The sequence below is a fragment of the Lonchura striata genome, chromosome 25 (assembly GCF_046129695.1).
Source record: "Lonchura striata isolate bLonStr1 chromosome 25, bLonStr1.mat, whole genome shotgun sequence".
NCBI lineage: Eukaryota > Metazoa > Chordata > Aves > Passeriformes > Estrildidae > Lonchura > Lonchura striata.
In genome coordinates, this window is record NC_134627.1 from 8,395,203 (window position 1) to 8,407,870 (window position 12,668).

Genomic DNA, 12,668 nt, shown 5'->3' on the forward strand with positions numbered 1-12,668 from the left:
ATGCTGACGGCGGTCTGCGGCTCCCTGGGATCCCAGCCCTCGGACGCGCCCCGCGCCTCCCCGACCCACCTGGACCTGCAGCCGCTCCAGCCCTTCCAGCCCCACGGCCCCGCCGCGCCGGGGGCCCCCGACTTCGCCTCGCCGCTGCCGCCGCCCGAGCTGCCGCTGCCGGGGCCCGACGACGCCGCCGCCGCCTTCGCCGCCGCCGGCGCCTACGACCCGCATGGCCCCCCGAGGTTAGAGCTGCCCCCCGACGGCCCCGCCGCCCCCGGAGCCTACGCCAAGCTGCTGCCGGCCGCCCCGGACATGGCGCATCCCTACGAGCCCTGGTTTCGGCCCCCGCACCCCGGAGCCCCCGGCGAGGAAGGCGGAGGCGTCAACTGGTGGGAGCTGCACGCCGGGGCCAGCTGGATGGAGCTGCCGCCCGGGCAGGGCGGGGGGCTGCAGGTGCCCGGGCACCCCGGGCTGCCCGCGGGGCTGGGCGGGTACGGCGGGGCCGAGCACCAGCTCTGCGCGCCCCCCGCCCACCTGCTGCCCCCGCAGCATCTGCTGGCGGCCGAGGGGGTGAAGGCGCTGGAGGGGCCCCCGGAGCCGCGGGGGCCGGAGGGGGAGGCCGGGGGGCGGCCCAAGGGGGCCCGGCGGGCCGTGCCCAGGGGCGGGGGGCAGGCGGCGTGCCGCTGCCCCAACTGCCAGGAGGCGGAGAGAGGGGGCCCGTGCCCCGAGGGGGCGAAGCGCAAGCACCTGCACAACTGCCACATCCCCGGCTGCGGCAAGGCGTACGCCAAGACCTCCCACCTGAAAGCCCACCTGCGCTGGCACAGCGGCGACCGGCCCTTCGTGTGCAACTGGCTCTTCTGCGGCAAGCGCTTCACCCGCTCCGACGAGCTCCAGCGGCACCTCCAGACCCACACGGGCGCCAAGAAATTCTCCTGCCCCGTCTGCGGCCGCGTCTTCATGCGCAGCGACCACCTGGGCAAGCACATGAAGACGCACGACGGGGGCAAGGACGGGGCCGAGCCCGAGGGCAAAGGCGCCGGGGACCCGTCGGCGGCCAAGGGAGGCAAGAGGGAGCCGGAGGGGGGCACGGCCGCCCCCACAAACTGAGCCGCTGAGCCCCGGGGGGACGCGGATGGAGGTGGGGCGGGGGCCGGGGGGAGCCTTCGGGGCCGGTCTCCGAAGGGATTTCGGGCGGGGGTGGGCGCAGGGCTGGCACCTTGTGCCGGGAGCGGCGGCGAGGCCGGGGACGGCGCCGGTGGCGCGGCCCCGTCCCCGCCGCCCGTTGGGGAGCGCCGCAGCCGGAGCTGCCCCGCGGCGGTTTCACTTGTCCCGCTCCCGCTCTCCCGCCCCGGTTCTCCCTCCCGCTCCCCCCCCACCCCCACTCATCCTCCCCCGGCTTCCCAAATCTTTTTTTTTTTTTTTTTTCCGGGAGGCTGCTGGCAGGCGGCGGGGCTGTTTGGGAGGAACATCAATGGGAGCCGAAGGAGCAGGAGCTGCCCGGGCACGTCCAGCCCAAAGGGGAGGAAGGAGAAGGAGAAAGGGAGAGAGGAGAGGAGAAACCCGGGAGCCTCCGCTCGGGGAGGGGGGCGGCCGCAGCCCCCCGGCGCCCTCCCCACGGTCCCCTCCAAACCGTGGCACCCCGGCTCAGCCCCTGCCCCGTGCCAGCCCCGTTCTCCTGTCGCCCACCACCCACGGGCGACACGCGGGGGTCGGGGGCTGGCGACATCCCCCTGCCCCAGCTGGGGATGCTGAGCTGGCGGGGGGTCCCCCCACCCCTTGGATCCCCGCTTTGGCTGTGGGGCTTGAGGATGTGAAACCCATTTTCGGCCTGAATCGTGGCTAGAATGGGGAAAAAGCGGGGGGAAAAACCCACAAAAAGAGGAGTCCCGCGTGAATGTGAGCCGTGGGGAGCTCGGGGGGCCGCGGCGGGCGAGCGGAGGGCGGCGGGCGGTTGCCCAAGCGCACACCTGCAGCTTTCCCACACCCACCGCCGCGGCCCCGGGCGGGAAGCACCGGGGCGGCCGCGGGCCCGGGAGAGCCGGGACGGCCGCATTCCTCCGGCCCGGCACGGCCGCGCTGCCCGCCCGCCGCCCCGAGCCCCCCGCCGCTCCCTGCGGGGCATCCCCCAGCCCCGGGCGAGCTGCCTGTGCCCCCCTCGTCCCTCCTGGGGACCGCAGCCATCCCCCCGTCCCCTCAGGGACCCCGTGTCCCCTCCGTGCATGCTGCCTGTCCCCCCGTGGTCCCGTAGCCGTCCCTCCCCGGGATCCCGAAATTCCAGGGAATTCTGCCTGGCCCCCCGTGCATGCTGCCCGTCCCCCCCGGGGACCCCACGCCTGCCCCTTCCCAGTTCCCTGCACCTCCCGGGGACCCCCGGGCCTTCCCCCACCAGGGACCCCGTGGTTTTCCTGCCCTGGGGTCACCCCCTGTCCCCAGGGCACCCCGTATCTGTCCCACACCCCTGGCTGGGGGTCCACGAATCTCGGTTTTTAGATCTTTCGGGGTCTTACACCCCGATTTTGGCAGAACCCCTCGGACACAGAAGGAGACGCTAAACCCGGGACCTGGGGAGGTTGTTTTTTTTTTTTTGGGGGGGGGTTCACTGGCTGCTCAAGGCACCCGGGGGTCCCCCCGGCGCTGCCCCCCAGCCAACAGCAGTTCAAACCAGTTGGGAATCTGGGGAGGGGGGGAGATTTGGGGGGCGCTGACCCCCCGGGCTGCCCAGGCTTGGAGCACCCCGAGGTCAGGGGGGAAGGGGTAGAGGTGAAGTCGAGTGGGGTCCGTGCCCAGAGGGCGCCCCGAGGCCTTCGGTTTTGAGTGTTTTATTATTATTAATTATTAATTATTAATTATTATTATTATTAATTATTAATTATTATTATTATTTTATTAAGGTGAAGCCAGGCTTTGCCGCTCGGGCAGAGTGGATGTCCCAGGCCGAAGCTGTGGCCGTGGGCTGTGCCGATGGGGAGGGCTCGGACCCCTCAAAGGGTCCCGTCCTTGTCCCTGTCCCCATCCCCGTCCCCAGGGATGCGCGAGGGGCTGGCAGCAGCCCCCCCGCGCCGTGGGGCAGGGGCGGGCCGTGGGGCCGGGACCCCCCAGCACGAGGTGAAGTCTCGCTGGGGGGGTCTGCGAGGACGTGGCCCCAGCCCCAGCACGGCCACCGCCGTCCCTCCGCAGCACTCGGGTGACCTGGGCTGTCCGCAGCTCTCGAAGGACGTCCCCGACTCCGCAATTTGCTTTTTCCAGCACAAAATTCCCCCTCGGTGTCCCCCAGGTGGGATTCCATCTCCCAAAGGGACCCCGGGGGGGGGCTCAGGACCCTCCCCAGTGTCCCACAGTGCGGCACCGACGGGACTTTAGCGGCCGAGCCCGGCTCCAGCAGCATCTGGGGGGGCTCCGGCCTTTTGGGGAGCCGCAGATTGTGGGGGGCTGCAGCAGGGGCACCCCACGGGTGGGCAGGGGAGGTCCCACGGCCACGCCGGGCCTCGGGGTCCAGCCTCAGCGAGCTGTCCCCGCCTGGCTCAGAGCCGGGGGGCTGCGAGGGGGCCCCAGGTGCGCTCAGCCCCCCCAGGTGCGCTCAGCCCCCGCAGCCCCGGGGCTCTGCCTGCCGCGATGGGGCAATGAAGGCTGTAAAACCGGGTGGGGAGGGACGGCGGCCGGGAAACCAGTCCAGCCTGCTGCGGCGTGGGGATCCCGGCCCCGCGCCCCGAACCGCCGCGTCCCCCATCCACCCCCGGGCCGCCTCCCCGGGGCAGGGAGGGACCGGCCCGGCCGGGGCCCCGGGCTGGGGGGCGGCTGCGGCGGGGATGGAGCGGGGCGGCCCCGGGGGTGCCCGGCGAGGGGAGAGTTTGTGCTGAGAAGAGGCTGCGGGGCTGTGGGGTTTGGGTTTTGTACTGGAATAAACGCCGCGTGTTTTCCACGCTCCGGCTCTCCGGCTCCATCCCTGCCGAAGGACGCGGGGGTCCGGCGCCCTGACCCCGAATTTTCGCTGTCAAATGATTCAGGGGTTCGGCAACTCGACCCCAAATTATCCCTGTCAAGGCACTCGGGCACCCCGACCCCAAATCAGCCCTGCCAAGGGCCTCAGGGGTCTGGAATCCCGACCCCAAATCAGCCCTGCCCAAGAGACTCACGGTCTGGCATCCCGACCCCAAATTATCCCCACCAAGGGACCCAAGGGTCCGGCATCCTGACTCCAAATAATTTATTTTCAATGGACTCAGGGGTCCGGCATCTTGACCCCAAATCATCCCCACCAAGCGACCCAGAGGTCTGGGATCCCGACCCCAAATCATTCATTCCGAGGGGCTCAGGAGTCTCGGATCCCGACCCCAAATAAGGGACCCAGGGGTCTGGGATCCCGACCCCAAACCATCCCCACCGAGGGGCTCAGGGGCCCCCCAGCCTGTCCTCGGCTCTCCAAGGCTTCCCAGGACGGGGACACCGTCCGGGGGCTGCTGGCTGTGGAGGTGACACGGGCTGGGACCAGCCGAGCCCCCCACGAGGGTGCCGCCCTGCACCCCCCGGGCCGGGTCCCCCCGCGGGCAGGGCGCTGCCCGGCAGGTCCGGCCGCATACCGCGGGCCGGGCGGGGCGCTGCCCACGCGGCTGCTGCCCACGCGGGGGCTGCCCACGGGGGCGCGGGGGTGTTTACGGGAGGTGCCACCCACGCCGGTGCCGCCCACGCCGGTGCCGCCCACGGAGGTGCGGGGGTGCCCACGGGGGTGCTGCCCACGCGGGGCTCTGACCCACGGGACCCCCGCAGGACACACCCGGGTCCGCCGTTCCTGATCCACGGGAGGAAATTCGGGACCCCCGTCCCCGGGCTCTTTTGGGAACTTCCCCCCGACCCACTCGGGTGCCGGTGCCGGTGCCGGTGCCGCGGCCGGTCCCCGCCGCTGCCGCCGTGCGGCCTCCGGCCACCGGGCGCCGCCGTCGCACGGCCGGGGCGGGACCGGGCGGACCGGGGCGGGCCCGGGCAGCGGCGGAGGTGCGGAAACAGCGGCAGGTCCGTGGGAACGGGAGGCTCCCGCGGGGCTGCGAGGGAGGGGGTCCCGCCCGCGGTCGGGGCTGAGAAGGTCCCGGTTACGGGGGCTGCGAGGGGGGGTGGCTCCGGTCAGTGCGGAGCTGAGGGGTCCCGGGGCGGGGGGTGCCCCTAAGTCACCCCGCCGTGGGGTCCCTGGTGTCCCCCAGCTCCAGGCACCTCTTCACCCCCCGGCCGCCCCTCCAGACTCCCCCGCCCAGCCCCAAAGGGACCCGGGGACACACCCGGGGCAGGGACAGGGGGGTGACATCGGCCTCGGTGCCCATCCCGACGCGGTTTAGGATGGCCGGGCACGGTGCTGTGCCCTCGTCCTGCGACTGCTTCGTGGCACTGCCACCGCACACGGCGTCCCCCGCCGTCATCTTCGGCAAGAACGCCGATCGTCCCCGAGACGAGGTCCAGGAGATCGTCTATGTCCCCGCTGCCAGCCACCGTCCTGGGGACAAAGTCCAGGTGAGCCGTGCTGGGCCAAAGGGGCCAGAGGGATCAGTGCATCAGGTGCCAGGTCAGCCGTGTGTGTCCCCCCACTGTGCAGGGCCACCGTGGCTGCAGGGACAGAGCCCTGAGCGTGCCAGGTGTCATCTGTGTGTCCCCCAGAGCACATCAGTGTGCCAGGGTGACTGCAGGGACAGAGCCATGAGTATGCCAGGTGTCACGTCTGTGTCTCCCTGAGCACCTCGGTGTGCCAGGTGTCACCTGTGTGTGCCAGGGTGGCTGCAGGGACAGAGCCCTGAGCGTGCCAGGTGTCCCCTCGGTGTGCCAGGGCGGCTGCAGGCACAGAGCCTTGAGCGTGCCAGGTGTCACACCGTGTCCCGCCGTGTCCCCGCAGTGCACATACCTGGAGATCGAGCAGGCGGAGCGCACGCACGCTGTGGTGCTGAGCCGCCCGGCCTGGCTCTGGGGCGCCGAGATGGGCGCCAACGACTGCGGCGTCTGCGTAGGCAACGAGGGCGTGTGGACCCGCGAGCCCGTGGGCGAGGCTGAGGCGCTGCTGGGCATGGACCTGGTGAGGTGAGGATGCTGAGGATGCTGAGGATGGTGAGGATGAAAACAGCCCCGTGTCCCCACGCTGTGCCAGCCCCGTGCCCACGCTGTGCCAGCCCCCAGCACTCCCTGACAACCCTCCTGGCACAGGCTGGGTTTGGAGCGGGGCGGCTCGGCCCGGGAGGCCCTGGAGGTGATGACGGCCCTGCTGGAGCGCTACGGCCAAGGCGGGAGCTGCAAGGAGGAGCCGGTGCCCTTCGTGTACCACAACACCTTCCTGCTGGCCGACCGCAGCGAGGCCTGGCTGCTGGAGACGGCCGGGCGCTACTGGGCGGCGCAGCGCATCCGCGGTGAGCGGGGAGCGGGTGGGCCGGGGGCGCGGGGGGTCCCGGAGCGCCCCGACTGACCCCCGGGCCCGGCTGGCGCAGAGGGCAGCCGCAACATCTCCAACCAGCTGAGCATCGGCAGCGACATCACGGCCGAGCACCCGGGGCTGCGGGAGCGGGCGCGGAGCCAGGGCTGGTGGAGCGGGGCCGGCGAGTTCAGCTTCGCCCGGGCCTTCTCCCTGCAGGAGCAGCCCCCGCGCATGGAGGCGGCCAAGGCGCGGCTCCGCGCCGGCAGGGAGCTGCTGCGGCAGCACGCAGGTGGGGACAGGGACGGGGATGAGGATGGGGATGGGACAGGGATGGGGATGGGGATGGGGATGGGGATGGGGATGGGGATGGGGATGGGACAGGGTGGGGACAAGGTGGGGACAAGGCAGGGACAGGGACGGGGATGGGGATGGGGATGGGACAGGGATGGGGATGGGGATGGGGATGGGGATGGGGATGGGGATGGGAACAGGGATGGGGACAGGGATAGGGATGGGACAGGGATGGGGATGGGACAGGGATGGGGATGGGGATGGGGATGGGGATGGGGATGGGAACAGGGATGGGGACAGGGATGGGAACAGGATAGGGACAGGAATGGGGACAGGAATGGGGACAGAGATGGGGATGAGGGCAGGACTGGGATAGGAACAGGGATGGGGATGGGAAGAGGACAGGGACAGGACAAGGACAGGGATGGGAACAGGATGGGTTCAGGAAGGAGGATAGGACGGAGACAGGGATGGGGACAGGACAGGGACAGGGATGGGAATACCCATTAATGGCTCCCCAAGGGCTGCTTCCACACTGGTAAGAAGCTCTTGTGGCAGAACTCAGGTGGGGACAGGGCTGGTGACAGGGATCCCACGGCTCACCAAGGGCTGCATCTGTGCTGGCACATCCCCAGTTCCTGGGGACAGGGCCTGGGGTGGGGACAGCCACCCTCGGCTCCCCCGAACATGTCCCCACAGCCGAGCTGGCAGCGCTGAGGTGGCCCTGCCCGTCCCTCCAGGTCACATCACAGTGGAGACGGTGATGTCCATCCTGCGGGACAAGGCCAGCGGGATCTGCGTGGACGCGGAGGGGTTCCGCACGGCCGGCAGCATGGTGTCCGTGCTGCCCCGCGACCCCGCCCTGCCCTGCGTCCACTTCTTCACTGCCACCCCGGACCCCTCCAGGTGAGGCCGGCGCTGGGGACGGGGACGTGGCGCTCCCTGAATTCTGCTCTCTCAGCCCAGCTTCTCCTCCAGGTCTGTCTTCAAGCCCTTCGTGTTCGTGGCTGGTATCAAGCCGGTGCCGCAGGTGAGATCCCCTGAGTTCCTGCAGGATCCCGCCAAGCAGATCCCGAGATTCCAGAGCTCCGTGGATCGGCGTCACGAGCTGTACCGCCGGCATCAGGCAGCGCTGGAGCTCATGGAGCGGGACCGGGTACGGCAGATCCCACAGGGCCCACAGACCCTGCAGACCTACAGACCCTGCAGATCCCACAGATCCCACAGACCTACAGACCCCACAGACCCTGCAGGTCCCACAGATCCCACAGACCCTGCAGACCCTGCAGGTCCCACAGATCCCACAGACCTACAGACCCCACAGACCCTGCAGGTCCCACAGATCCCACAGACCCTGCAGACCCTGCAGATCCCACAGATCCCACAGACCTACAGACCCCACATACCTACAGACCCCACAGACCTGCAGGTCCCACAGATCCCACAGACCTGCAGATCCTACAGACCCTGCAGATCCCACAGACCCTGCAGGTCCCACAGACCCAACAGACCCTGCAGACCCCACAGACCCCGCAGACCCCACAGACCCTTCAGAACCCACAGACCCCACAGACCCTGCAGACCCTACAGATCTCACTGACCCTTCCCCACCCTGCAATGGGATCAAACTGAGCTCTCTGACCCCACCCTGCAATGGGATCAGGCTCTGAGCTCTCTGACCCACCCCGATCCCGCAGGAGCGGGGCCAGCAGCTCCTGGACACGCTGCAGGAGCTGGAGAAGCAGGGCCTGCAGGCGATGCGGGAGCTGCTGGAGGGCACCGCCAGCCCCTGCCCCGAGGAACTGGCCGACCTCTTCTTCGACTGCGTGGAGGCCGAGATGAAGTTTTACACCTAAACCCCACACAGGTGGGTGGGCTGGGCTTCCCCCACGGCGTTTCTCTTGGATAGGGAATCACAAAACATTCCCAGAGCCCGACCCTGACTCTTCTGACTCCCCCCGTGGGTCCCAGCCCTCAGTTTAGCCTGGAGAAAGCACTGAGAGGTGCCCTCGGCCTAGAATGAGGTGCCAGGGGAAGGACAAGGATGTGGGATGGGATTGGGAGTCCTGCCCACAACCCTGTGTGTGCTCTCCCCCATTTCCAGCCCCTCGGGATGGCTGTAGGGTGGCATCCAGCTGGACCGGGGTGGGAATAAAGCCTTTATTGCCTGCTGCTGCTGCAGGGTATTTGGGATAACTGCCCATTCCCCGCTCCTTTGGCACGACTCTCCTTCTCCAGAGCCTTGCCTGGGGGCTGGATGGCCCCGGGAGCTGGCTGGGACCCGCTGGCTGCCGGCAGAGGTGACAGCGGTGGCCCGGGGCTGCCCTGGGGACAGCGGGGTGTGGCGGCTCCGTCCTGCCCCGGGCCCAGCAGCAGAGCCCGGCGCTCGCACAGCTCCTGCAGCCGGGCCCGGTGCTCCTGCAGGCTCGTCCTGCGCCTGCAGCGCGCCCGCCCCGCCAGCTCCCGCCGCAGATCCAGCAGGAAATCTGCCGGGACAGCATTCCAGCAGCTGTGGCACTGCCAGCCCCGAGTGCCGCCTGCCCCGGCCCCATCCCGGCACCTCTGTCCACGGTGAAGGGAATCCTCAGCTCAGGGAGCAGATCCTCCTCCTCCTCCTCCTCCTCCTCCTCCTCCTCCTCCTCGCTGCTGCTGCAGGAGCCTCCTCCCGCCTCCTGCTCGGCCGTGTTTCCACGCACGGGCTGGGAATCCAGCTGCAGGAGCTGGGGCAGGGCTGCCACCACCAGATCCCTGTGGGAAAATGAAGGAAAAGCCAAATTTTGTGCAGCTGTGGGATTGGGAGTGGGTGTCCCATCCTCCCTCAGCCCACCGGAGCCTGAGGGAGGAGAGCAGGGATTCAAATCCCTGGGGTTTGAGCAGGGATTCACATCCCTGGAGTACGGAGAGCAGGGATTCACATCCCTGAAGTTTGGTGGGACAGGCTGTGCTTGAGATTTCATGGAATGGTTTGGGTGGGAAGGGACCTTAAATCCCATCCAGGGACACATTCCACTATCCCAGCTGCTCCAAACTGTCCTGGGACACTTCCAGGGATCCAGGGGCAGCCACAACTTCCCTGGGAATTCCATTCCATTCCATCCCCTCTCCACCCTCCCAGCCAGGAATTCCTTCCCAAAATCCCCTCAGGCAATGTGAATCCATCCCCACCTTATCCTGTCACTCCATCCTTTGTCCAAAATCCCTTTCCCAGCTCTCTTGGAGGTACCCAAAGGCCACCGTGAGATCACCCCGAGGCTTCTCCCCGTTTCTGGGGGGCTGTTCTGCCCCCCCTGACCCACCTGTATCCCTCCTGCCGGGTGCACCGGTTCCCGGTCAGGTCGAGGATCCGGAGGCTGCGGGGCAGCTCCTCTGCCGGGACAAAGGCAAAGCACAGAGGGGCTGGGAGCCAAAATTCCTGCTCGCCCAAATCCCCCTGAGCTCTTCCCTCACTCCTGAGGCAACCCCCCAAAGCAGCAATTCCCCTCACACCCAGGGAAACTGAGGCAGGGAGTGGGGATGGGAATGCCACACGGGCCTGGGGGGGTTCCTGCGCTCCCACCTGTGTCCAGCACCTGGATCAGGTTGTGGGACAGGTCCAGGGCGCTCAGGTGGGGCAGCCCCTGCAGCTTTTCCACCCTCTGGATGCGGTTCCCAGCCAGGCACAGAAACCTGGAGGGCACAGGGAGGGTTTTGGGGGGATGTCACAGCCCCCCTTGGCTTCCCCAGCCTAGGAAATCCTTGGGAGCAGGGAGAAGCTGCTGGACCTCAGGTTGGGAAAAGCCTCCAAATTCTCCATCTTCTCAATTTGGTTCTGGAAAATAAAATAGAAAAAAAAAAAAAAAAACAAAAAAAAACAAACAACCAATGTGTGGTTTTTTCTTTTTTTTTTTTTTTTTTTTTTTTTTTTTTTGTTGGTTTGGTTTAATTTTTCTGCCTACTGAATGAAAATTCACATTTTTGGGAACGCTCTGGGATTGCTCCAACCAACCCTGGGGGCAGCCAAGGAGATTCTGGAGATTCTGGAGAGGGAATGGGGTAGCGGGGAACATGAAGAGATCCCAAAATTCAGGGCCCTGAGCTGAGTATCCTCATGGGGGCTTGGGAACACGGGAATTCCAGGGGGGATGGAATGGGGGGAGGCTCAGAGACCCCTGTGAGGGGACTGGGGGGTCACTGGGACGAAACCCACCAGGGTGGGGGGCTCAGAGACCTCCGTGAGGGTCACTGGGACAAAACCTTCTGGGATGGAGAGAAATTGTCCCTGTCTGGATACTGGGGAGGGAAAACTCGAGCAGAAGTGGGGGTGTCTGTGGGAGCAGAACTGGGGGTCTCTGTGCCCCCCAGGAACAGAACCGGGGGTGTTTGTGCTCCCCAGGAGCAGATCTGAGCGTCTCTGTGGGATCAGAACTGGGGGTCTCTGTGGGATCAGATCTGGGGTCTCTGTGGGATCAGATCTGGGGTCTCTGTGGGATCAGAACTGGGGGTCTCTGTGGGATCAGAACTGAGGGTCTCTGTGGGATCAGATCTGGGGTCTCTGTGGGATCAGAACTGGGGGTCTCTGTGGGATCAGAACTGGGGTGTCTGTGGGATCAGAACTGGGGGTCTCTGTGGGATCAGAACTGGGGGTGTCTGTGGGATCAGATCTGGGATCTCTGTGCCCCCCATGATCAGAACTGGGGTGTCTGTGGGATCAGATTTGGGGTCTCAGTGGGATCAGAACCGGGTCTCTGTGCCCCCCAGTGCTGGCTGCCCCCCCAGCTCCGTACCTGCTGCAGGTAGAGGCTGTGGATGTCCCCCCACCTGCGGAGCCGCCCGATGGAGGAGATCTGCTCCCGGTCCAGGCGGAGCGTGCCGGTGGGCAGCGGCCCTGAGGGGCTGCAGGGGCACGGGGGGGTTTGGGGTGCCCTGAGCCCCCTCCCTGCCAGCCCTGGGGTGCCCTGAGCCCCCTCCCTGCCAGCCCAGGGGGGTTTTGGGGTGCCCTGAGCCCGGGCTCTGTGGGGTTTTGGGGTGCCCTGAGCCCGGGCTCTGTGGGGTTTTGGGGTGCCCTGAGCCCCAGCTCTGGCTCTGTGGGGTTTTGGGGTGCCCTGAGCCCGGGCTCTGTGGGGTTTTGGGGTGCTCTGAGCCCCAGCTCTGGCTCTGTGGGGTTTTGGGGTGCCCTGAGCCCCAGCTCTGGCTCTGTGGGGTTTTGGGGTGCCCTGAGCCCTGGCTCTGTGGGGTTTTGGGGTGCCCTGAGCCCCAGCTCTGGCTCTGTGGGGTTTTGGGGTGCCCTGAGCCCCAGCCCGGGCTCTGTGGGGTTTTGGGGTGCCCTGAGCCCCAGCTCTGGCTCTGTGGGGTTTTGGGGTGCTCTGAGCCCCAGCTCTGGCTCTGTGGGGTTTTGGGGTGCCCTGAGCCCCAGCCCGGGCTCTGTGGGGTTTTGGGGTGCCCTGAGCCCCAGCTCTGGCTCTGTGGGGTTTCGGGGTGCCCTGAGCCCCAGCCCTGGCTCTGTGGGGTTTTGGGGTGCCCTGAGCCCCAGCTCTGGCTCTGTGGGGTTTTGGGGTGCCCTGAGCCCCAGCCCTGGCTATGTGGGATTTTGGGGTGCTCTGAGCCCCATCCCGGGCTCTGTGGGGTTTTGGGGTGCCCCGTGGCTCCTCACCGGCTGCGGGTGCTGACGAGGCTGTCACTGAGGGTCACTCCCGGGGACGGCTCCTCGGGGGCTGTGGGAATTCAGGGTGGGGGTCCAGGCCAGCGGTGCAGCCCCCCCCTGCCCAGGAGGAGCCCCCCAAAATCTCACTCACCCCCACCAAGGCTGTCCCCTCGCTCAGCCATGACCGCAGGGTCCCTGTCCCCTCCTCAGGGGTGACAGTCTGAGGGGACAGAGGTGACAAAGCTGCGGGCTGGGGGTGTCAGTGGGGAAAGGATGGTGGCGGCTTTCCAACGCCGATCGCCGGCGCCGTTGCCATGGAGACCGGCCCGCCGCCATGGAGACCGGCCCGCCGGAAGCGCCGCGCGCCCCTTCCCAGCA

General features: G+C 67.7%; 3 protein-coding genes across 3 annotated transcripts; 2 read left to right on the forward strand and 1 right to left on the reverse strand.

The window, feature by feature from the left end:
- Positions 1–1,104, forward strand: SP6 (Sp6 transcription factor). The gene has a single exon (XM_021545482.1). The coding sequence runs from the start codon at positions 1–3 to the stop codon at positions 1,102–1,104; it is 1,104 nt and encodes a 367-aa protein (XP_021401157.1).
- A 3,869-nt stretch (positions 1,105–4,973) lies between these two features.
- Positions 4,974–8,841, forward strand: SCRN2 (secernin 2). The gene is made up of 8 exons (XM_077788341.1): positions 4,974–5,004; positions 5,322–5,493; positions 5,870–6,051; positions 6,175–6,374; positions 6,453–6,668; positions 7,411–7,576; positions 7,649–7,826; positions 8,368–8,841. The coding sequence occupies exons 2-8, from the start codon at positions 5,323–5,325 to the stop codon at positions 8,524–8,526; spliced, it is 1,272 nt and encodes a 423-aa protein (XP_077644467.1). The 5' UTR covers positions 4,974–5,004; position 5,322; the 3' UTR covers positions 8,527–8,841.
- On the reverse strand, positions 8,817–12,583 carry LRRC46 (leucine rich repeat containing 46). The gene is given in 8 exon segments (XM_077788342.1): positions 8,817–9,201; positions 9,204–9,418; positions 9,967–10,036; positions 10,227–10,336; positions 10,432–10,478; positions 11,434–11,542; positions 12,300–12,360; positions 12,442–12,583. Coding segments are annotated over 8 exon segments (1,014 nt in total). The 5' UTR covers positions 12,473–12,583; the 3' UTR covers positions 8,817–8,830.
- Positions 12,584–12,668: the final 85 nt, after the last annotated feature.